We start from the raw sequence: 25,767 nt of genomic DNA, 5'->3' as shown, positions 1-25,767 counted from the left end.
GCACAACATTCTGCGACAAAAATCAGAACATGCATGTCCAGGATGAAGAGCAGAATGGGGGAAATTTTCAAAAAAACGCAAGATGAGGAAATGAAAACAACGCTCAAATTTGAATGCTTACTGGTAACAGATGAATAAATAAAAGAGATTTAGAGTAAATGAACAAAGGGTTGCAAATCTCCTCAGCTTCCTTGGCTTAAACAAAAATTCATTTCAAAATCACAGTTGACATCATCTTCTACGGCCCTAAACAGTCACCGCAAGAACAAAGAATTTTAAGAAGAGAGATGATATTTTGAAAGAGTGCAGAAGAGAGAGAGAAGCAGAGGAAAATTTGAAAACCCTAAACTGGAGCAGTGGAATGTGAAAATAGAGAATACAAGCAATACACGTGCTAACAGGATGAGTCCAACACCGGTTTACCATTTTTTACCCCTAAATGAATCCATCAATACAGAAATACCTGTGTTCGTCCCACTCTGTTCGTCCCATCAACTGTGGCTTCTAAATAACAACACAAGAAAGATTACTATACAAGGAAAAGAGGGAAAGTGGACAGTCATCAATAGAAACATAAACTTAAGCAACAAACTTGCAGATAAATATTCATACCAGACAAGCTTAACGAAGAAAGTTAAATTTAAAAAGAAACTTTGAGATACTAAGGTCATCTTCAAAAAGAAGTAAGCTTAGTACATATTTCAACATTTTGTTTTTGTAGTGTAAATGTCATTTGTTCATTCTTAGGTCTTTCCCCACAGGCGCCAAACTCTTCTATCGGTTTGCCTCCACGACCATGCCACTTAGAAGCCCTACTCGTATTCTAAACACCACTTCAATTGAACGCAAGCAACTCCTTCTACTGCATAACTTAAAAAGCTATAAACAAAATTCCAAAGTAGTTAAGTCTCTTGGATGAGTTTGCTATTGTGACTAAGAACGGGAAGGAAGAGTTTCCAACTATTATGTTTTGGTATAAATTAATAGAAAATGCCAATCTTTCTGTGTTTCTTGTACTTGTCTTCTAGCAATCTGTTCAACCACAATGTCTATAGTGGCCTCCAGAAGCTTCTTATACTAAATAGTAACATTTGTTACTCTCATCACTGGCGTTTGAGCTTCTCTGAGGTACTTAACTGCCACTTTTTACCTCAACAAAACCAACATCCACATTACAAATAAATAAATAAAGTTAAAGAGTTACCAAATGATTTTTTTTCTTGCTGTGGATCATTGTTGTTTTAACGAAAACTCTTTCAGATGATGTCTATAACTTGAATATAGTCTAATACAATGGAACATGAACTCATTATTTTGCTTATGGTTACATTAAAATAAAACTTGAGTCCATAATCTAATATATTCTAGGGTGTCTAGGAAAAAAGGGCAAATGACATAAGAGGAAGTAAATATAGCCACCTGGCCGGTAAAAGAAAAAGGTAATACGATATAACCTGATTACCTTTGTTCCGCACACATGGTAGCCAGCGAAAGATGCATGTACGGTCACAAACTTAAAGGCAAAGGCAAGGGCAAGTTGTGATCTAAACTACTTTCTGCTGGAATCTCTTTACAAATAAGAGAATGAAGGGAAGTTACGACAGATATTTGAATCCCACTTAAACACATAACAAAGAAGTAAGGGATTTGTTGCACTAAAAATACACTCGGGGATCCCCTTGAATATCAACCATCAATTTAAGAACCTAGAGGAGTTTGTACCGGAAGAGCAGTCACATTGCAGGAAAACAAATTCAGCAAACCAATAATTATGCTCATCTTCAGAGCATTCTCAAAGATCATGAAAAGGTTTAGAGCTTTTCAGTTGGAGTAGTTAAAGCCATCTGCGACCCCTTTTTCTTATATATATATATATATATATATATATATATATTAACCAGGAAAAGGGAAGAAAACCCCTTTTTTCTTATTTATTGACAGAACAAAAGGGCCAAAGTATATTTCATACTACAAATGAGCAGGCTGAAGATGCTATGCAACTCACATTTGAAAGCCTGTCTACCGCAGAAGTGGTAGCAGTATTCATAAACGACCGAGCAAATTCAGATAACAGCAAATGCTTGAAGACACAGAATTATTCTTTCATGAAAGTACTTACCAAATGAAAATAGAACAAGCTCTTTACTTTCAGTTTAATAATACACAATGGAAGTAGATGATTGTTAAGCTAAACTAATGCGCACCTTTCAAGTTAATGAGAAACAAACTTAAAGAGACGTCCATGAAAACAAAAGCATCAAAGACATAGGGTCATACAATCATAGAGTAATGTCAAATATGGTAAAAAATGAATATATATATATATATATATATATATATATATATATATATATATATATATATAGTAAGCAATCTGGAAGTTTTTTTTTTCCCATGCCCATATTTCCTTTCCAGTGCATTTACTTTTTGGGAATTAACCTTTAGATTAGACATTTATGTAGGATTTTTTGATGAAAGAATAAAATGTGAGAACAGGTAATATATATACATATGTTAGTGTACGCGTACTGATTTATTCTTTAACCGAACAGAATGAAGATGGAAAAATCTTACCTTTCATTTTAGACGGAGCTTCAAAGAGTGATTCAGGTTCAACCTTAAACAACTGGTAATACAAGATTCATATTTCTTCACAGGCAAATGATGATTTCAGGTGCGAGCAATACCTGCTAAGTTAAACGACAAAAGACAATAGGTACCTAATATGTGGGAATTTCATGGAAAATAAAGAACTTCACCAATAAATAGCACCTCAATGCAGTAGTTGACGATATATTTTCTCTCTCTATGCTATGCAGTGTCTGTTGATATTGTCATAACAAATTAGCAGTTATCAAATACATAAGTAGCTCAAAATCGAATCATATAAAAAGTAAATAAAATAATAAGAAGGATTTCAAAGTGATAGTCCCACTTAAACACATGGCACGTTGTAACAAACAGAAAGCAAATGGTAGACATACTCAAGTGTCTACCAAAATGGCTTTTAAGGCAAAAAGAAAAAAGTTGGGGTACCCAACTTTTTGTTTTTAATTTATTTTAAGCATTTTTTAACTTATTTAAGTAATTTTCTGTTTTGCTAAACACCCAAAAAAAAAAAGTAAAAATGGCTTATAAGCTGGTTGGACTAGCTTATAAGCCAATTCAAACGGACTCTAAACTTTTAGTGTCCTTGAAGTTTAAATTGAAAAAACTAAACTTTAGGATACTAAAATTGAAATCCTAAAGTTTGAATTGAAAAACTGAACTTAAAGATATAACATTTTTTACGCGGATTTCTCTTCAAAGGCACTCGTCTTTAATTTTTGTCCCTCAAATTGTTGGTCTTTACTTTTTGGCCTTTGTTTAAAAAAGTCACCAAAAATACCCTGAGATTCCAGGTTCGAACCCCCGCTCAATAAAAAAATTTAAAAATATCGCAAGGCAGAGGTTGAATTCGCAAGGCAGAGTTTCATGCAAACTATGCCTTAAGGGTAGAGTTGCTACCTTAAGACAAACTCTGTCTTGCGTTTTTTTTTTTTTTTTTAATTTTTTTACTAAGAGAGGGTTCGAACACGAAACCCAAGGATTTTTAAGCGAAGAACAAAAATTAAAGACCAACAATTTGAGGGGCGAAAATTAAAAACCACCCCCGAAACTAAAAACCCAACTTCAAAATACATCGTCGTGGACGTCGAGTTTGAGGAAGCGTAGAAGTGGCATCTGCCCGCTTTTTAGTTATATTAAACCAATAAATAATTTGTTAGCGTTGGAAAAAACTCAAAACATATTTGTTCTACAAATGGCTACCTGGTGACATTTCCACGGCAACTGAACTGGTGGTCAAAATGTTACTTTGCTATTAGTAGGCCGATCTGAGAGTGAGGAAAAGCAAGTAATTGCATGGTTTTCCCTTCAAATGGGCTGGTGTTTAATGTTTGACCTTCAAATAGGCTGTTCTTAAATTTTTGTGATCAAATCCATTGGAGTAAGAACCTTCTTGTGATCAGTAAGATTTGCTAACTGAACAAGATCTTCTGCATATTTTTGTTGACTCAATCGTATACCTTCTTTTCCATAACTCACCTCCAAACCCAAAAAATATGTTAGCTTTCCTAGGTCCTTCATCTTGAACGAGGAGTGTAACAGGCTTTTCAAATGAGAAATTCCAACTTCATCATTTCCCGTGATAATCATGTCATCTACGTAAATGAGGAGAATAGTAATGCCTGACCTAGACCAACGTAGGAATAATGAATAATCTGAGCTGCTCTGAGTAAAACCGGCACCTAGGATTGTAGTTCTAAATTTTTCAAACCAAGAGCGAGGAGCCTGCTTTAATCCGTTGAGAGATTCCTTAAGATGACACACCTAATTTGGACTAGAATATTTGTAACCTGGGGGTGGATTCATGTAGACCACTTCTTGCAAGTCTCCATGCAGGAAAGCATTCGTCACGTCCAATTGATGTAACTTCCAACTTCTTATTGACGCTAAAGCAAGCAATATACGTACTGTAGTCATTTTAGCTACTGGAGAAAAGGTTTCATCGTAGTCAATTCCATGCTTCTGCTTGTACCCTTGAGCTACCAATCTTGCCTTGTATCGTTCTAGGGATCCATCAGCTTTCATCTTGACTGAGTACACCTATCTACTTCCAATAATTGTTGCATCTGTTGATCTATCCACCATATCCCATGTATCATTCTCCTTAAGGGCAGCTAATTCATCCTGCATTGCATCCTCCCAACATTTCTGACCACTAGCCTGCATGTAAGAGTTTGGCACAACTATAGAATTAGTAAGGCATATGATCGGCCATATTCACTTGTTGAGTATCCATATCGGGCTGGAGGAGGAGTATGACGAGATGGTCGTCTAACAGGGTCAATGGTATTTTGACGCGGAGGAGAAGGTTGGTTATTAAGGTTTAATAAACATTATGTGTGTCAGGTTGGTGAGGTAAAGGATTAACGTTCACCGAAGTAGTGTCATTTTCAAAAAAAGGATCAAAGTCATAATTAGTACCTGTTGTGGCAGAGGACAAATTCGACGATGGACCAGTGGTGAGGTTGTCACAGCAAGCAGAATCACGAGTAGAAAATTTTTTTTGAAAGGATATAGTAGAAGATTGCGAGTCTTTTCTAGCATAAGTAAAAGAATTCTCTAAGAAAATAACATGTCCAGAAATTCTCAACAAACGATGTGTTGAATCATAACACAAATACCCTTTTTGGATATCATTGTATCCCAAAAAAGTACATTTAACAGCTTTTGAGGATAATTTATGACGTTCATGATCTGGAAGAAGAACAAAACATACACAACCAAATACGTTAAGATGCGAATAGTCCGGCAACTTTTTGAAAAGAATAAAATAGGGGCAATTTTGTTTAATGACCGAAGATGATTGTCTATTTATAAGATCAATAGACGTTTGGATTGCTTCAACCCAAAATATTTTTGGAACATTTGATGTATCAAGAAGAGCTAAGGCAATTTCAACAACATGTCTATTCTTACATTCCACCACACCATTTTGTTCCGGCGTATAGGGGCAAGAACGTTGATGTATAATGTTTTTTTCTTGAAAAAAAATAGTGTGGTTTTCATTTACATACTCCCCTCCCGAATCTGAACGAAAAACCTTGATCTTTTTCTCAAACTGGGTTTCTATAAGGTTGTAAATTTTTTTGACAATGTTTGGTACCTCAGATTTGTGTTTCAAAAAGAAAACCCATGTATAACGAGATGCTTGATCAATGAATAAGATAAAATATTTGTATCCCAAACGAGATATAATAGGAGAAGTTCCCCAAACATCACTATGAATTAAATCAAAAGGAGTAGAATAAGTAGTATTGCTTAATTGAAATGGAAGTTTATGACTCTTTGATCTTGCACAACTCTCACAATGTAATTTAGAGGGCAAAATCATTGAGTTTTTATCGAACAAATTACAAGATTTCAACACGAAATTTAAACGAGACGCGTCTGGATGGCCTAAACGAAGATGCCACAAGGTCCACATTTTATTTGAAAACTCAATATCTTTATTCGAAGCTGAAAGAAAACATTGATGAAATTTGGTGTCCGGTGACTGAAGACGAAACAACCTGCCAACCTTACGCCCCTTGGCCATTGTTTCCCCTGTCAATATGTTCTGAATAACACAACCATTAGGAGAAAAAATAACCAAACAATTTTGTTCTATAAGTTGTCCGACAAATAAAAGATTCGCAGTAAGTTTTGGTACACAAAGAACTTCTGAAAATGGTTTAACGGAGCCAATTCCTGATGCAGATAAAATATGACCATTTGCGATAACAATTTCATGGGTAGAACGTGTTTTAGATAAATCAGAAAAAAAAATTGGTTTCCTGTCATGTGGTTAGATGCAGCAGAATCAATATGCCATATTATTGGAATCGAAATTTTATTCTTACTAGGGTACGTAGCAGTCAAAGCTATAGAGACTGCATTAGGGAGAGTAGCTGCCAACGATTTTTGTATCATCTTGTAAATATCATTGCGATCAAGTGATGCTGATGCTTGATATGTTTTTGTGTTTGGTGGTTGTTGTGTACCAACATCCCTTGCGATCGCCTGAAAGGCTTTATGAGGAGTCGAGCGTTTTCTTGGACTAGTTTTCTTACGGCAGTCCAGAATAATGTGACCTTCCTTCTTACAATAGTTGCTATAATTTCGCTTCTTGCAATGAGAAATGACGTGCGCTGTTTCCTTGCAATGACAGCACTGGACTGGCTTGTTGGAGTTGCCCAAGGAAGAAGAACTTTTGTATGCAGCCATGGCAGTGTCCATGGAAAGGGAATTTTCCATAGAAGCCTGAGAACCCAAGCGAATTTCTTCTCTAAGAACTTCGGAAACCACCACATCCAAGGCTAGTTGCTTTTCCCTGTTGAGAATGTTGGCACGTAAAGGCTCGAACTCAGATCTAAGTTTCATCAGGAATTGGACAGCCCTTGGCCTTTTCATAGTAGTCATGATGTCCTTTTCATAGTTTCATCTGCCCATAACGTGAGCAATCCAGAATAGAAGCAACGAACATTTTTCTCACCTTGTGTCGATTCTGCAATTAGCCTTTCCAATTCAAATTCTCTAGCCAAATTATGTTGGGTACCGAGGGTATGTAGGTGATTCCACATTTTTGATGCTTCCTCAAAAGATGTCAGTTCCATAGCTATATCAACAGAGACGGAATTGACAAGCCATGTGATTATTTTGCCATTGTCAGCCTCCCAAGCTTCTTTTTCTTTGGCTTCTGTAGTACAGTCTTTGAGCCATCTAGAATACTAAGGAGGCCTTTGCCTCTAATGAAAGCCTGAAATGAAACTTCAAGATAGGAAAGTTATGCCCGTCAAATTTGGTTGACATACAAGGTATCTCGTGAATCCATCTTGATTCAAATAGGAAAATAAAACAGCGAACAAATCTGGAGATGACAAATATGGATCAAGAAACTGAGCTCAAGATGAATCAAAAGGATTTTTACGGAAAAAAAATGAGTATTCAGGATTCAGAAAAGAAAAAAAAAACGAGGCTCTTGATACCAAGTTGAATAAAGAGAGAACAATTGGGAATAAAGAATTCTGATCTGATTTAATGAATAAACAGTAGGATATACAGCAGATTTATACAAAAATGTAGTCCTAACTGTCTCCTAATTACAAGCAGCCTAATGATATGCGAAGATCCTTGATTAATGGGAAGATCCCTGATTAATGGAGAGATCCCTGATTTTGGATGTTAAATAAGGTATATTCAACAAATAACGCGTAAAAAAAGGAATAATGTTCATACATCAACCTGTAGATAAGGTAGAATTATTTTCTTCTATTCAAATTGTAAGTAGGCATAAGAGATCATTTCCTCCTATCTTGATTCCATTTTTAATTTCTTTTCCTGAAAGAGTCCATTCTAACTTAAAATACCCAAAGTATCCGACTCATTCACTTATAACTAATGCATAAAAGCCTCAAATAGCAACTTTTGAACTCATATAATTGAAAAAATCACTATTATGGAGATTCAAATTTTGCAGGTTAAACTCCAGGCCACTTCAAGGAATCGCAACTGTGGAATTTGGAACTCTAATGTTATTTCCACATAATTAACATAACTGACCTGTTGAGGATTTCTCTTTTAATTTTTGAACAGTAGATTTTTCTCAAAATTTTCCTCGTCTGAGGATTAGTATGATTAAGTGGTCTAATCTTTTTATAAAGAGTTTGTAGCAAAGTTACATGTTTTAACATGGGATGATTTAAGGGAAAATGACCTAATAATACTACTTAAGACTCTATATTACAAAACATAAGGATATTTTTTCTTATTTACAAAACATACCAACTTAATTACAAAATATAACGGATTTGTAAAAATAGAAGTCCACCCTTCCCTTCCCTTTTTCCCCATTCTCTTTTCATCCAAAATAGACACCCTTCCTTTCCCCTTCTCCTCCTTCTTTGTTTTCTCCGAGAACTCCACCGCCCCACCCTTCTCTTCCCCTTCTCCGATGTCTTCTTTGGCGAGTTCAGGCCACGCTCAGGTGGCAGATCTAAACAAACACGATTTGAAAAAGCGCAGATGTAGAAAAATGCAAATTTAGAAAAATACTGAGAGAATGGAGCCATCAAATTCCATTCTTCAATACATGTGGGTCTGCCCTGGAACCAACTTCAGCATGAAATTTCTCCAAACACTTCAAAATCTTCGCCTGATATACCATCGGAGGAACCCTCTACTTCTGATTTGAGTTTTGACTTGGTGTAGGAATTTTTTAATCTCCTATTTTTTATCGATCTGGAAAGGAAAGGAGAGGGGTTGGAGTCTGGCAGAGAGAGAAGGAAGATAGGGTCAAAATGTTGACCATTTGGGGTCATTTTCCCATTTTGCAATCTAAGCAATATGACGCCTTTGCCCAACCATAACTTGGCATTCGCTACATACTTGCTACTGTGTTAAATTTGGCAAAGCCCAAGTAAACCTGATCAAAGTTCAAATATCATCTCCTATTCTGGACATTATTTTGCCTCTTCCATCTTAACGTGAACATTGTGAAAATTGACAAAATAAAAATCAATGAAAATTTATTTGCTAAAAACTAAATGAAAGTTGTATGCAATATTATTGTAGTATAGTTGTATTAAATTTCCAAAAACCTAACATGAATTTTTTATAATTTCTATACAGTTATATACATATTTCATAATGTTTCTATACAGTTTTCATATACGAAAAATATGAGAATTCTAAGTCTTGAGTGAGATATACATATTTTATACACAAAAAATTGAGCGAAATTTTTAATCCTTGAACGAGATATACATATTTTATATAGTTTTCATACACAAAAATTTTAAGCTTTGAGCGAGATATACACATTTCATACACAAGTTTTCGTACATTTTTTGTAAGAAATCTATTGGTATATTTTGTAAACTAAAAAGTATCGTCATATTTTATAAGTATACTCGATTGTTATGTATATATAGGTTACTCTCCCTTTATTTAATGTTATCCTTTTGCAAAAACTGGAGTATATAAAAGGGATAATTACAGCCCATATCTGGTCAGTGATCAAGATCTCAAAATCTAACCCAACTTCTTCTTTACTACCGCCGTAACTCACTAACACTTCTTCTCCTTACTTCCACAAGTTCCTATGCTTCCCTTCCCGAATGAATTTTCTCCTTTGTCTCTGTCTATGTTTTATATTTAGGATTTCCAATGCAAGATTATTTTTTCACTTTTCCCCTTAGTTGTGTGACCCTTATCCACCTCCCATATTTTTTCTCCTCTCTTTCCTTCAATTTTTCCATATGCATCTATACCACTTCCTTCTGTTGTAATTGTAAAAAGAGTTAAGGATCAAAAACACAGCTCAAGTATAATTTTTTTTTAGTTTTCTACCTGAACTATTAGGTGTGAAAATTTTCTACCTAAACTATCATAACTAATTTGCAAAATACAGTCAACTATCAGTTAACAACTGTTCATTTTTCCTACCTGAACTATCACTAATTAGTTTGCAAAACACACCTAAAAAAAAATGGTGTATCTCTGGTGAAGCTTGGTGGTGTAGTTTTAATGAATCCTTTTGGCTAAAGGTTACTAATTGTGAATCAATTAGAAAATAAAAAGATGGATTATAACGGCTTTTAGATTCAAAAAGAAAGTTGACCCAATAAATTGGTTTAATAACTCAATATGAGATGGACTTTCTTTTCTTGAAATGGGAAAAGAGGAGATTGTTCTTCCTTTTCTTAATGTGAAATTGAAGATGGAAAAGAGTGAGTCACAGGGACTATTCCAGTTTTTCTTTTTCGGTATGTAAATTGAAGCTTGAAGATGAACAAGGTAAGGTTCTTTTTCAATGTGAGAAATTGAAGATATTTTTTTCATTGGAATTTTCTTTTTCTAGGTGTAAGTTGAAGCTTGAATCATAACTGTATCCACACTGTATCACTGTGTATAATGACCTAGATACCATGTTTAGACATGGTTATACAAAGTATATATATTACTCAAACATCTTATATCCATGTATAAGGGTGTAATGTAATAGTGTATACACGATTTTATACCTCACGTTATACAGATTTTAAATATGAAAAAGAGACAAATGAAGAGGGTTCTATTATAGCTCGAAGAAGAGGATAAAACTAAAACACATATTTACCGATAATGCATATTATCTATTATAGCTCGAAGAAGAGGATAAAACTAAAACACATATTATAACAAACCCGAAATAACCGGTTGTTACACAAGGAACTGACTTGTAGTATTGCAATAGCTAAACAAAATTACAAGGAAATAGCAATGGAAATGACTTAGAAGAATTGACAAGAAGAAGGAGATGAGAATTAGACTCAGAGAATGGGGATGAGAGAAGCAGATTTTTGCCGAAGCATGACAATACGAATAACCGTTCTTTCTAACCCCTCGCCCTTTTTAACAGTTTCTACTTGCTAATTGGGTCTGGATCCCAAATAAAACTCTTCAATATTATGCTTGGCCCATAAGATTCTCAACTGGATTAGTCTTATTTACCACTTCTAGCCAATAGGCCCTTATGGAGTCCGCATGGTTCACAACACATATTTACTGATAAAACGAAAAATGAAGAGGGTTCTATTATAGCTCGAAGAAGAGGATATATATATATATATATTATCTATTTACCGATAATACAATGGATAATATCGGTTGCAAACTAAATCTGTGAATCAGGTTATTGCCCCTAGATAATATGTTGTCCTTTGAGAAAGGAAAAACAAAAAGACTTGAAAAGACTTTTAACTCCTCCGTTGTTGGCTTGTCGCACATAGTTGTAGGGGCCCAGTTTTTATTTATGCTCTAATTATTTAGTATAATAATCGACGTGAAAATTACTAAAAGGAAGAAAGAAAAGCAAATAAGACAGAGAAAAGTTAATGACAGGATTTATGGATCAACTTGGCCCTGTCCGTGTGGAAAGTAGAAATAATTAATTAAGGGGTCGTTTGCTCTAATTATCGTTTTGAACAACAATTTTAAATTATTACTTAACAGAACAATAATTTACAAAATATAACAATCCATTCATTTTAGGCGATAATTCTGTTTCATCTTCTCCTATCCATAAACATATTCATTTGTTTCTCTAATTAAGAAGAATGCCGTCTTGGGTATATATTCATTTTGACATTATTTAAACAACTTCTCCTACTCCGCTACCACCAACCTTCAGGCCGCTCAATACGATGGGCGCCTAAATTTCAAATTGAGAAATTTTTAACTATTTTTTTATCATAAAAACGAGAAAAGAAAAAAATATAAGTATATTTTATTTGAAGTCTACTTTTTGAGGATATATGTCAGATATATATCTCATTAATTTCTTCAATAGTTCCTTTTTAAAATTGTATCAATGATTTAATTCTTCTCTTCTTTTATTTGTTTGAGTTTTGAACAACCGGATTCATATTTTTTAATTGACACATTTTATATTCTAATAAATAGTTAAAATGACAATATATATTACGTCGTAAAATATCAAAACAAGCAAGTTATTGATGAAAACAATACTAAAAAGTTTAATAGAAGTTGATTCAAGAAGTGGATAACTAGATTTGAGAATATTTATTTGGTGCTTCGATATATTTCTTACAATATTTGGTGCACAAGAAAATAACAACAAATAGCAAAGTCATGTACCGTAGCTCTTGTCTTTCAGAGCAGTTTAGTGAAAGACTCTCTTGAAAAAATAATTAAGAAATATAAAAGCGTAGAAACATACTTTAAAAAAAAGGTTAAAAATAGAGTAAGTATTGCAGAGAAACCAATCAGGAGCCTTTTTTGTCAATATACTAAAATAGATTGAATATTTGTACTACATATACGTAACTTACTGATTTAAGGGCCTTCTTGTCTATCAATTAGTTAACTATTTCCTTTTAATGAATAAAAGTTCAAAGTACTTTATAATTTTCCAAAAAAACAAAGAGATAATATAAATATATTGATAAAAAAAGGGGCCCCCAAATATGAGGGCATCAAACCTAGGCTTTAGAGGCTTCACCCAAAAGTTATCCCGGATAACATAAAAATATGATATATTAATTGTCTAAAACATTTTTATACCATAATAGATATTAATTAAATCAGCTCACATAATTTAGGTGCATGATATGTAGTTAAGTCTTAACCTAATTATACAGAAGAATAAATATTTTTCTTTTTGGTAACTAAGAGACGAATTAGTCCTCAAATTGCCAAAGCAAATTTGAATACTTCCAAATCTTATATATATATATATATATATATAACATGCACTTGGCCCGGTGATGTGGCGCAATACAAACACATGATTTTCATTTATCTTTTTTTTTTTCTTTTCAAAATTTTGGCTTTTTCCCTTATATATTCCCGATTTATTCATTTAAAAAAAAAAAAAAAAAAAAGAGAAAAAGACGCGAACGTTAACGCCTGCGTCTCTTCTCTTCGGTTCTCCAAGCTACCATTGCTGAAACCATTATTGCTGAAAGTAGGAAAAGCTAAGTAAATGAATTCTGGCTTCCTCTATTTTTGGGGGGTTTTCCCCCCTATTTTACCTTTGATTATGTGCTACTTCATAAAACAAAATTCCCTAATTTGTTTCATACACCGTTCTGTCTCCTCTTCTTCTTCAATTACAATGATTGCCAGCCACTTCTTACTCTTTTCTCCCCGTCGTCCCAGGTAAATCTCCCTTTTCCTTTTCCAGAATTTTAGGCTTTGTTTTATGATTTTCGTTTTGACATTTTCAGGTTCTCTTTCTTGCTTGGTTGGTGTTTCACGTCTTTATTTTAATGATTTCCTACTCGATTTTATTAGTTGTAACAATCACATTTGAATGATTTGGCTTTTTGTTTACCAAATTCTGAGATTCAATTATTCTTGAACCGACCCTTTCGACAATCTTCTATATCAATTCTCTCTGAGGATTATTTTAGTTTGACATTCAGTTGAACTTTTTCGAAGATAAGTTACGGCGGTTTTCAGAGACAAGTTCTAGGACCTTCCACTCCTTCTTTTGTTCTACCAAAGGCACAAACAACAAAATGGAGTAAAGAGAAAGTAAGAGTCATACCTATCTGAAAATTCTCATTTTTTTAAAACACTGCTTTTCTGATTCTCTGTCAATTCTGTTGCAGTATTATGATTCACAACGCCACTTTGAAAGTTCAAACACCACCAACGTTATGGCAAGCAGCCTTATGCTAGAGTCTTCGAATTTTAATTATTTTGTCAATTTATTTCTGTCTCAGGGTAGCTTGAGGGTAGCTTGAGGTCAATTATATATTCTTTTGGTTGATAGTGGTGGTGTCAATTATTATTCTTTATTGATAACGGTAAGACCACCTATACAATTCTTCTGTAGAACCAGTTATACTATACAGATCACGTAAGTGCCTTGAATATTTTTACTGAAATCTATTAATCTAAACTTAAATCCATTTTGATTAGTCCCAGTCTCTTCGTACGTTGTGATATTGTTTCAATTGATAGTGGAAGACAATATGAAATTCCTCTAGAAACAATTCAAATTCTCACAAATCTCAACCTTTCGATCAAAAGCTTACACATTTATTCTCCTGTGATGGTTGATCATTTGTGGGCTATAAGCTCAATTCGTTGAACATTTTGGTTTAAGCACATCTTACGCAACGTTTTTTTATTGAATGTTGCCGTTTCAATTCCTTTTAATCCATTATTGACTTGGATGCAAGCTACTGGACGAAAGTGTCATCAGTTAAGTTGAACAGGTACTTATATATATGTGATCTATATAATTATCTAAAGTAGGGACATTGAAATCTAGCGTGGCACATCTATTCTGTCAGGGTTTTCATTTATGTATTTTCTTACAGTTTTGTCTTTCAAATTAAGCAAAAATGGTGCTTTTATTAAAAAAAAAAAATACTAACAACAATGTTGTCACTTCTGTACCGATGCTATGTCTAAAGGAAAAAAAAAAAAAAAACCTTCTTCTTCTCCTTTGTAACAGTCGTTCTCTTAATTACCATACTTATCTTTCTCCTCCAGGTGAATCTCCTTCAACGCCTTCCTCTTCTCCTCTTCTTTGTCTTTTGGTTTGAAGTATATTTTATTTTCACTCGCCATAAAGAATTTATCTCTGGTCATGTTGTTTCTTTCAATAGGTAAATTTCTCTTCTTTTTTTTTTTTTTTTTTTTTTTTTTAAGTGTAGTTTTTCCCTTCATGATTACTTGGTGTTTCATGTTTCGGTCATGCTATGTTTGATTGTTCATACTATTTTATACCTGTTATTTAGCAAAGAATTGATTGTTTTTTGGGCTTTATTTTTCACTTTACTCGGCTTAAATTGAAGGAAAATAAAAGATTATCAGGATGTATATATGAAGCCAAATAGTAAAAACAAGGAAGATGAAAAGATTAACCTCTTCTTATTCTGCATAACAAATATTGTGGTGTCATTCGCACCCCGCACTTCCTATTTGTTTGAGTCAATTATATCCCTTTTCTTTGTCTCCCTTTTTTTCCCAATTTTTTTACCCGGACCTTTCCTTGTAAGATGTCAATTGTAATATAAGATTTTGGGTTCTCATATAGGAGCAGGAACAGGGAAAAAGTTACTTTTTTACACATTAAACTCGGAGTTGCAAGATGTTAGAGACAAGCATAAGACCTTGAAGACGGTCTCTGCTCTTCTAGGTATTGAAAAAGCTATCATTCCCTTCGTTTTTTACCAAACATGTTCGTGAACCTATGCCTTTCCGTCGGACATTTATCGTGAAAATAAAATACCCTGAAAAAAAAAAAAGGACCTGGCAAAAAATCTGGAGCTGCAACATAATTTTTTCTTGAAATGATGACTAGTGAGAAATTACCAAATGTGCCGATACTGATAAAAGAATATGTTTTGAATCTGTAATATAAACTTGGTTATGTACTAATCTCAATTTATCAATTCGATATCATGTTATATCTTGATATGACAAATGTCAAATGTGCATCGGTTGACATGTTCCGACATTATAAATGGGAATAGCTGAAAAACTTAAAATATATTGGATCTTTCATGAAAGTTGAAAAGAGAAAATTGACATTAGTGTTCTGTCACATAAAAATAAAGGCAAGACAATATATGAAACAAAACTTCACTTATAGGTATGCTTAAAGCTACGTCGTCCTGTGTGGTCTAAGAAGGGATGATGTGGAACCTCTCTTGTGGACCAAGAAAAAATATCTATCTTCAACCTCCTTTTCTTGTCTTTCGTTCTCAATTATTTGGTTTTTGACCTTCCCAGTCATCGATTTTTCCTTTTAATGGATGCCCCCACAGCGACATTACTGTCGATATTTCTTTACAATCATTCAATTAAAACTTCTGCCTTCTCATTTTATAGTGTGGAGTATTATTAGAGCTATACAAAAAAGAAGTCAGTTAACACCACTAACACTTCGATAAAAAGAGAGAGATAAGGTCAAGGTATTTGGTTTGCTGAGTCGCCTCGATAGCCTACGCCTGCTCTTAATTGATTGCATCTGATTCTTACATTGATATTAAACTGATTTCATTGCTTTTAATCATTCCTTGAAAGCTCAAATTAGGTTCATTTGGCAACGTTTTTTCGAGAGCAACACATGGATATAAGTGCACCCTCTTAAAAAAATAACAAAAATCGTTTTGTGATAAATGGTTGAAACTTATCTAAATGTCCGATCTATGGATGTTGCAGGGACTATATCAGAGAGTGCGGTTCCAGCAAATGATTGAAAAATCTACAGGCTTTTTTTTATATTTTTTGCTCTGTTCTCACAAATTGTGCCTGTGGTGTCTTTGTGATAAAAGCCTAAAGGTCTGCAAATCCGAGTTCTCTTACTCTAATCTATTGGTGTTTTTCTTTCAGCTCGGGAAGAAGAGTCACACATTTGTTCTGCGGAAAAGAAAAGCGCTCTGAATTTGGCTGAACAGAATTTGGAATTTATTAGGCTATGTTAATATACAAAATTAATAGTCAATCAGGAAGACTATTTATCCTTTTCCCTGTTTTTTAGCCTTTTAATTTACTTTTCCAATTCAAGTTAATATACAAAATTCCAAAAGTCACGATTAATTAATGTGGATTAACAACCGCTCCAGAAAACCCCAAAAGCCGCATTACCTTGCTCACTTAATATGGAGTAACAATCGCTCACCCCTCCAGAAACTCTCGAAAGCCTCATTACATTGCCGTCGCTTAATTTCGAAGGTCTTTGTGAAACGCTTCGTAACGTCACTGTTAAACACATTACTGATCTTTCACTTCTATCAGGTAAATCTGCCTTCCTCTTTTCCTCTTTTTCATCTTCTGTTTCCGATTATTCTTTTTCCTATCACTCACCAAAGATGATTTCGTTCTGTTTGTTTTGTTTCTTACAATATTCAAGGCAAATATCTTTTTAATTATTTTCAAATATCGTTCTTCCCATCATGGTTTAGTAGGTATTTCATCTTTCTTCTGATCCCAATCGCTGCGTCATGTTAGCAATCAATTTCCCAGGTAAATCTCTTTCTAATTATCCTTTGAATACATTTCTTCCCTTCGTTAGGTGTTTTACAGAATAAATTAATCGCAGTTCTGAATTTTTAAACAGTATGAAATTGAATTTTTATTGTTTTTTTGCTCTTTTCCTTATCATCGAGGGGCTTATACTGGTCACACTGGGCGACATTCATTGGACCGTGTATTAACAGTGTACGGAGCGATGAGTCGGAGCAGAATCGCTTCTTCTTGTTTGTAAGTTTGATTATTTTTGGATACTTTTTCTTTTGAAAGTGTCGTTTTCCTTTACATCTTTGTCTACGAATCCAGATAATTTGACACAATAAGAAGTTCCATTCAATGCAATATACAAGGAGAATCTCATATGAGACTATGAATGCTGCGCATTACTTTACATATGTTTTTCATTTTTTGAAACTTTTCACCAAATTTTCTGTAAATATTCTGTTCCACCCCTACCAGGAGTATGACGGGTTCCGACTCGTAGACCAGCAATTACCTGACTTATCCGTTACTTTAAACATTATAAACCATAACTCAAAGAATACCTGCATGCAGAAAAAGGCCCAACATAGAAATATCCGATCATTCAGCACATATGTTCATATGCGGACTGACAAGGTCGCCACAATATAACGTATATCATAAAGCTGGCAAGGCTGACAGTAAAGTATCAAGAGCTCAAAATAAGGCCGACAAGGCCACCAATATATTATACAACAATATGAACCGGTAAGAGAGCTATAAAACATCTAACCGTACACACACGTCTACGAGCCTCTACATAGAATACAAATGATCATAAGGACAATACCAAATAGACTGATTTCACAAAGTAAAGTGAGTGCTCCCGAGAATTACCGACAGAATACCACGGTCCGATCCGTCTCCCCCGGGCGCGGTACGCACGAGCGCGTCGTCCGAAGCGGACGCGATACGAATAATGTACTGAGTATGTAAGGCATGAATAACAATATAATATAGATATGAAAGGTAACATGGAATATGAGAGATAACCTGTACATCTGGATGCCTCATAAGGCGGTGTCATGCATGCTTGGTCTTTTAAAAAAAAATATTTTTTTATACATATATATAGTACCATGCCCGACCATTAAGGCTCGGTGTCGCATATATATAGTATCATGCCCGTCCATTAAGGCTCGGTGTCATATATACATAGTATCATGCCCGGCCATTAAGGCTCGGTGTCATATATATAGTATCATGCCTGACCATTAAGGCTCGGTGTTATCATCATTAGCCCGCGTCCGGGCCTCCTGCATCTGGGGCAATATCATAACATGCCCACTACAGTGGTGTGCACATCTACGCGCCATGCCCGGCCGACTATAGCGCGGCGCGATGTGAGAAAATACGTACATATATATAAAGCATGCATGAGAGCCAAATAAAAGCTATAAATACATCGGAGTGACGTAAGGTCGGTAACCTCCGATTATATTATGGAATAATCATCATCGCTCGTCTCACTCAAGGAACAATTATTATAAGGCGAGATCAACAACAATGAATAAAAATCAAGAAAATCACGAAAATAACTCAACATTCTCATATTCATATTGAAATCATAAGCTTGGGACTTTTAAACATAAAATCATCATCATCGTCGTAATCATAGTAACATTCTCATCTTTAGCATCGTCATTAACATTGTAAAAACATGTCCGTTGTTGTTGTCATAAAAGCTTATAGAATCATAAATCTTTGACTCGGAAAATAGCGACATTCTGGAAAACATTTATGGATTATCAAGAAAGAAGTCATGCCTTTGAATCATGAACTCTAACTTTTGGAAGTAAGGAGGTTATGAAACATATGTAGGGAATTATAACATAGGAGTTTCTAGAAATAGGATTGTCGTCATCATAAAACATGTTTATCTTTAGCATCATAAGAATTCTATGAATCATGAATCTCTAGCTTTTGAGAATAAGAATATTCTTGGAAAACATTTATGGATTCACAGAAAGGGATCATGGGACATTTGGAAAACACCTATTGGATTCATAAGAAATGAATCATGCCTTTAGAAGAAAGGGACTAGCCTTAACATACCTGTTCAACCTCCAGTTATCCACACTTATTCGTCCAAATTCGTGAGTCTGCATTTAAGAGGATTCACACTATCATTAGACTCATCATAGTATACTTATACTAAACTTTCAAGTCAAATCCTATATTCGCCGAAAATCGCGTCTCTCTCTCGTTTATATGCCTAGCCCGAAATTCCAATTCCGCAACCAACAACATCAACAACAATACCAATAGTAATAACATCATTTCCAACACTAATATCTACCCTAAAACAGCCCACACGCTGTTTTCCAACCTCCATAGCTAACCAACTTACTATGCAATTATTTAACCACTCTATCTTCGTGAATAAGCCGGTATTAACGTAAATAGAAGGAGATTCATACCTTATTCTCGTTGAAATAGAAATATCTCCGATATCCGCTTTGAATCCACGCTAGAATCCACCACCCAACAATACTAGAATTACGATTATGCGCTATCCGAGCCTTGATTACTCAAAATCACTCCAATTCCTCACTTATTTTGTGACATAAATGCCCCTAATGTTTGCTGAGCTTACCATCTGATTATTAGATGAAATTGAACGGGTTTTGGTCCTTTTATAAGGTTCAAATTCGGGTCGGGTACTGTAGCACGCGTTTCTGCTTTGTCAGCCTATTTTGTAATGTCCATAATTCTCTACTCTGATGTCGTATCGACGAGCGGTTTATTGCGTTGGAAACTAGACTCGACGAACTTCATTTTAGGCTTTTAAAACACCTTAAAACTCCTAATATGCCTAGAGATAGATCCCTCCAAAGTTGACCCAAAATTCTATCCTTAATTCTTCCAACTTTTTCCAAATTTTCGACAAACTTATTTGCTTTGATTTTCTTGGTCCTGGAATCTTCCAAAACTCCCCCTCCATACTATTTATCATTTATTATACTTGATAATGGGCATGTTCTTATGTTTCAAGGTTGTCCTTCCCGGTTACGACCTATGAGATCGCAATTCATTGTTTACTCCATTGTTACGTACTCTCCATGGCTTGTACCTTTCAAAACTTCATGGAATGTCTCCGATACTCCATTACAACGGTGAAGTACGTGGCATGCTCATGCTCTAAAAGTGCGGGGTGTAACATATTCTTTGTTCAAAGTTACAATATTTAGGCAAGTAACTAGATTTAATTGTTGGCTATATCATTCGATAAGGAAAGCTCAAACATCCAGCTTAGATGATGCCTCATTAGATGTTTTATCCTTTGAATGGGGACGTATATTCGTCTTCTCAGGTTATCTTTCAGTTCTAGCATGTTATTTTGTCTGTGCCAATTGCAACCATTTGAACTTATTAGAAGGAGAGTTTTCAAGAAATTATCATGGATGCTCACGGGAAACATAAGTTCTCTGTCCCGTGAATATTAATGGTTGACTATGAAATTTTTTATATATAAATAAGGGAGTTGGGTTATTCACAATTTCTTCGCACCTTTATGGAATTTTATTGATATAAGAATATATTCATTTTTTCTGTTTGGTTCTCCAATTGGTTTTTGAATAATTTTGAGCTTCTTTTCACATTTTTCTATATATTGTTCTCGATATCAGCATATGGTTTGAGAATCGTGAAAGTTAACTATTGTTGTAGATATTTTGGATGCAGAAGAAAGTACAAAATAAGGAGATGCAAAGCAACAGACTCATTGGTAGTTTTGAGTCGAGTTATGAAGGGATGACAAGGAGATGCAAAGCAGAATAAGTTCTGACCTTTTTATTTTTCTTTTCACTAGAAATGTGAATGAACATGTAATTTATTGACCACTGTTTCTGCGAAAATAAAGTTAAATCAATCTTACCCAACCTATTGAAATTTTTGCCAGTTTCAAGCAAGTCTTTGTTTGGATAAGAAGTCTATACGACAGAGAAAAAAATCTTAAGAAATTTATCTGCACTTTCTATCTTTACGGATTGAAGTGGTAATTTCTTTCAGTAAACCAAACCTTTTTTACTTTTAGTATATGGACTTCTATTACAGTTTAATTGAAATTTTGTTACATTCTGTTCGGTATCAACTTATGGTTTGAAAACTGTAAAAGTTAACCATTGTTTTTTTTATTTTTTTTTATTTTTTTTTATTTTTTTTTACAGAAGGAAGTAAGCAATAATGAGATGCAAAGCCAACATGATTGGTAGTTTTGAGGCGAGTAGTGAAAGGATCAAGATTGCTGACATCCTAATCTTATGAAATAAGGCTGCCTTTCTCTCCTTACTGATTGGTAATTTCCTTCAAACCTTCTTACTTTTAGTATAAGGACTTCTTTAACAGATTAATTGAAAAGTTGTGATCCTTCAATGTGATAGAGAAGGAATTGTGTGTTTGTAGCTCATAGTTCAATTTTAGAAAGTGTTTCAGTTGTTATTGTGCGTTACATGTTTGTTTCTATGACTTGCATGTGACATGGGTTGGACTAGCTATGAAGAACGAGGATCATGACATAATCTGTTCAGTTACAATACCTTCTCTTAGCACGTGTGAGAAGGTTTGTAAAAGTTGACTGCCATATCTTAGATAACACAATAATATCCCATAGTTAGGTAACTTAAGGTTTTTATATAAATCAAGGAGCTGAAGAATTGATGTATTACAATAATATCAAACATCTGTTGATGACAAAAATTTGGTCATCATATGATTTCTGGCGGAGATGCTTGCAAAACTTGGGGAAAAGGTGAGGACATACAACAAAGGAATTAGAGTTAAATCATGATATATAACTTATGTCGTACATTTGTGAGTTATCAGGTATGATACGGTAAATAGTAATCTCAATCTTTAATGGGAAAACAAAGCTAATAAACGACATGTCTTTTGCGCAATATACTACATAGCTCATTTGATTGAAATGTTTATCAAAGAGCTGACACCATTCTTTTGTTATCAACAGATTGCGGATTCTAATCATTTTCACCTTTAGTTAATTGCAGAAAACTAAAGAGCGACACAGGAAACAAAGGGCACATTCCTTTTGAGGCATTTTTCTGTTGTTGTATATAATATTTCTTTCTAGATGTACTGTTGTTGCTTTCTTTTCTCAATCAGCATGATATAATTAAAGTATTTGGTCCTTTGTATACTTTTTATACAGCCAAATGTACCATGTCAGCTTTTTTTAATTTAAAGCTTTTGTTATGGGGGCTATTCGTAAATAGGTTTAGTGACCTATATATATTCGTCTTAAAATGATGGAGGTAGTATATGTTGTGTGGCGGGTATCTTTTCTAATCTTTAGTTGCTAGATTGTGTACTAAAATCTCAGAGAGATGTTATCATCATATGAAGATCCAGAATTTCAAATTTAGGAGATGCAGCTTACTATGTTAATAAATTATTTATACTTATTAAAGGAATTTCTTTGTATAAGTATATGATTTTGGCTGAAGTTATTGAGCTTTCTCAAACCCGTAACTTGCCTTATATGGGATATTGTTCTATTGTTGTTGAATGTGGCTTTAAATTTATAAATGCTTTAATACAGTTATGTATGAGAATTTGTCAAAGGTAATCAGCATCGACGTATCTTCGATCAAGTAAGTTTGCTTTGCTACATGTATTAATTATTTTAAAAGGGTAAAATTAGTACAACAAATATTTCACAAGTTAATGTTCGTGCGAAGCGCTGATAGATTGCCTAGTTAAACTAATTAGGGGGAGATGTGATGTTTGCGTACATTGTGTTAAATGTGAATCGAGACTTTAGCTGGAAAAAAAATGGGGAAAGATCACGGATGCCCGTCAAACTAAAATTGTAACGACCCATTTGGTCGTTTAGCACTTTTAGGCATAATATTCCTAAAACACCCTTTTCGTGGTCAAATCTTGCTGTCTATAGTCTGCGATAACGGGTGATTCGGTTATTTAATTGACGAGTTTTAGTCCTCATTTGACATGCGAGGACGAATGTTCTAAAGGAGGGGAGAATGTCACACTCCATAATAATCCGTGCTACTTGTATTAAAACAAGAAAGAATGAGTTAAGAAGGTTCAAGGAAAGTTAATCGAGTTAGTAAGAATATCGTTATAAATATGGTTGTCTTAAGTATCTCGAGGTGACTCGGTAACCTAGAGGATTTGAAATCGCGTTATGAGTATGTATATGAGGTAATGTGAGTGACCTTTTAAAGTATTTGAGATTATTAGTAATGATATAGAAGATGGACAAAAGATAGGAATATACTTTTTCGATTGGAGTTTCGTCGAAGCTTTGTGAGTTCTACTTATGGTTATTGTGATTCTACGGACCCTTCGAGACATGTATATGAATTGTTATGGATGTAAATGACTGTGTATATATGTATGTATAAGAGGTTACATGAGGTTGGAAGAGGATTAGAAGTTAAACGAAATGAATCGGAACAATTTCAGTAAAATCACGGACCCGATTTTAGCCTATATTGTAGGAGGCATATCTCCTAGTATATGAGGAGTTTTAAGGTGTTTCAAAAGCCTAAAATTAAGTTCATCGAGTCTAGTTTGCAACGCAACAAACAGCTCGTCAAAATGATATCGGGGTAAGGAGATATGGATGATTCAAGTCGGGCTGAGTATTAAGACTATCTCAAGATACAAAGTAGAGACTTTAACTTCCGATTTCGTTTGAAGTCACAATTTATCTACAAATTTTGTTTGGTATAGAAGCATTAATGGAAATTAGGAACTACTTAATTGTGGTGTTAAGTTAAAATTAGTGGCAACAATGAGCCAATATGAGCATTAACATGCCATGTCCAAAAGATGACTCAAAGTCATCTTAAATAAGACTATTATGGGAGACATACAAATATACATTTAAACATTAATTCATCCACTACACTTACATCATATTGTGGACAACCAAATTGAAAGAAAATAAGAGGTGAGGTTCGGCCAAGGTGGCTGAAATTGGGGGAGAAAAAGTTGAGGCATGCATTTGAATATTTAAGCATCTACTACTTTATGAAAGTATACATTGTTTTAGGAGGACATAACATGGTGGAGGGATCATTTCACATTAAATATTGCTCATCCATCTTGGCATGATTACAATAGACAAAGGGTGGTGCATGAATCATTCAACACACATACAATTGTCTTGTAAACAATTGAAAAGAAAGAAGAAAGGAGAAACAAGAAGGTGAGGTTGGCCAAAAGTTGTAGAAAACAACTTAGGAAATTTAAAGTGTAAAGTTAATGGAATGAATCATGCCATAAGTGGAGCATGTGACCAACTTGTAGGCATCAAAGTTGAACCAAATAATGACCAAGAAATCAGCCATCACAATTCATTTCAACTACACAACACAAAGAAAGAAAACCTAAGCCTAGAGAGAGAGAGCATTCGGCCAAGGGGCTGATTTTTGAGCCCTTTGAGTCTTGATCCAAAAATTATTTTCCAAGGTGTTTCAACCCTTTAGAAGGTCCCTAAAACATGAAGATAGTCTTTGGAGCAACAAGAACCATTTTCCATCTCAAGTCACCAACTCTAGCCAAGTAGAGAAGTCAAGTTGTCAAGGTAAGATCTAACTTTCTTTTCAAGTATTAAGGGTGATGTAGATGTGTGAATATAAGTTGTATGCATGAAATAAGGTGTATTGATGTTGGAACATGATAGTAGTTATGGGGTTATATGTGTTGATGTTGAAGTATGGTTGTAACTTGACGAACATGAATCGCATGCATAAAATCATGAAAGTTGGTGTTGGAATGTTAGTTGGCCGTAGGGACTGTTTTGGTGGAATTAATGGACTGATTTTCTTTAATAAATATGGTTGTTACTATCATAGATCTCATGGTAAAAAGAATGAAAAGAATTGGAAAGTTAAAGGTGAAGTTATGTTAGTATGAAAATGGTTGAATCTATGATTTTATGTGAGAGATGTTGAAGCATGGTGTAGCCGTGTGTGGACTGTTTTGTGAAGAAGTTAGTGAACTGTTTTTACTTGATATTTTGATTGTTATTATCATGAATTTTATGATGGAAAGGAAGGTGTTTAATGGTTGGAGTTGAAACTAAAGTCATTTGTGAGTTGTTTTAAGGATTATAAAAATGACGATATAGCGTAGTTGCGTATGAATTGATGTTGTACTTGTCGTGTGGATAGCTGGTCATAATTTACTGAAATTATATGAAAAGAAGACATGAAATGATGTATAAAAATCGCATGTGGTTGGCTTAGTATGTTCGTAAACGTTTGCAAGAATTCGAACATCGTTATGTTGTCGGTTAGAGGCTGTTTTGGACATGTTGTGGTAGTGGACTGTTTTGGACTTGTGTTTTCATTAAGTTGGAAAGAATAATTATAAGTTAAGAGTATACATCATATTGTATGTTGGATGGGCTGTTATAAGTTGTTACATGCAAACGTTAAGGCTACAAACTAATAAAAGTAACTTGAGAATGTCGAAACCGTATGTGAATCGTTATTGCATGTTATGAATGTGGGTTGTTTAGAATATTGTGTGGGCTGTCCGGATTGGTATTGAACACATAATTATTGATGTTGTATTGGTAGTATGTGGTTGGTTTAGATACAAGAGAAAACATCGCCTAAACATCTAGAAAGGAGTTACTAACGTTAGAATACGTTTGAATCTCCCCGTAGCTTAACC

The 25,767-nt window shown here is 34.4% G+C and overlaps 1 protein-coding gene and 1 long non-coding RNA gene across 10 annotated transcripts; both read left to right on the top strand.

The window, feature by feature from the left end:
* The first annotated feature begins 13,112 nt into the window (after positions 1 to 13,112).
* LOC132043921 (uncharacterized) lies at positions 13,113 to 16,299 on the top strand. 2 transcript variants are annotated; one of them, XR_009411967.1, is made up of 4 exons: positions 13,113 to 13,245; positions 13,512 to 13,623; positions 15,140 to 15,241; positions 16,270 to 16,299. It is a non-coding gene; the product is annotated as an uncharacterized LOC132043921 (long non-coding RNA). The 2 variants fall into 2 exon arrangements; XR_009411968.1 differs by lacking the exon at positions 13,512 to 13,623.
* Positions 16,300 to 16,550: 251 nt separating this feature from the next.
* Positions 16,551 to 21,369, top strand: LOC132043920 (uncharacterized). Of its 8 annotated transcripts, XR_009411965.1 has the most exons (5): positions 16,551 to 16,845; positions 17,013 to 17,073; positions 17,217 to 17,310; positions 20,770 to 20,880; positions 21,270 to 21,369. XR_009411965.1 is itself a non-coding variant. In XM_059434386.1 (4 exons), exons 1-4 carry the CDS (start codon positions 16,651 to 16,653, stop codon positions 20,855 to 20,857), a joined length of 435 nt encoding a protein of 144 aa, XP_059290369.1. In that variant the 5' UTR covers positions 16,551 to 16,650; the 3' UTR covers positions 20,858 to 21,249. The 8 variants fall into 8 exon arrangements, 1 of the variants encoding a protein (XP_059290369.1); XR_009411962.1 differs by having other exon boundaries at positions 17,016 to 17,310; XR_009411961.1 differs by having other exon boundaries at positions 17,013 to 17,310.
* The last annotated feature ends 4,398 nt before the right edge of the window (positions 21,370 to 25,767 follow it).

Source organism: Lycium ferocissimum, unplaced genomic scaffold, assembly GCF_029784015.1.
Source record: "Lycium ferocissimum isolate CSIRO_LF1 unplaced genomic scaffold, AGI_CSIRO_Lferr_CH_V1 ctg3040, whole genome shotgun sequence".
NCBI lineage: Eukaryota > Viridiplantae > Streptophyta > Magnoliopsida > Solanales > Solanaceae > Lycium > Lycium ferocissimum.
The sequence above is the reverse complement of the archived record's forward strand: the minus strand, read 5'-3'. Positions and strand labels throughout refer to the sequence as shown.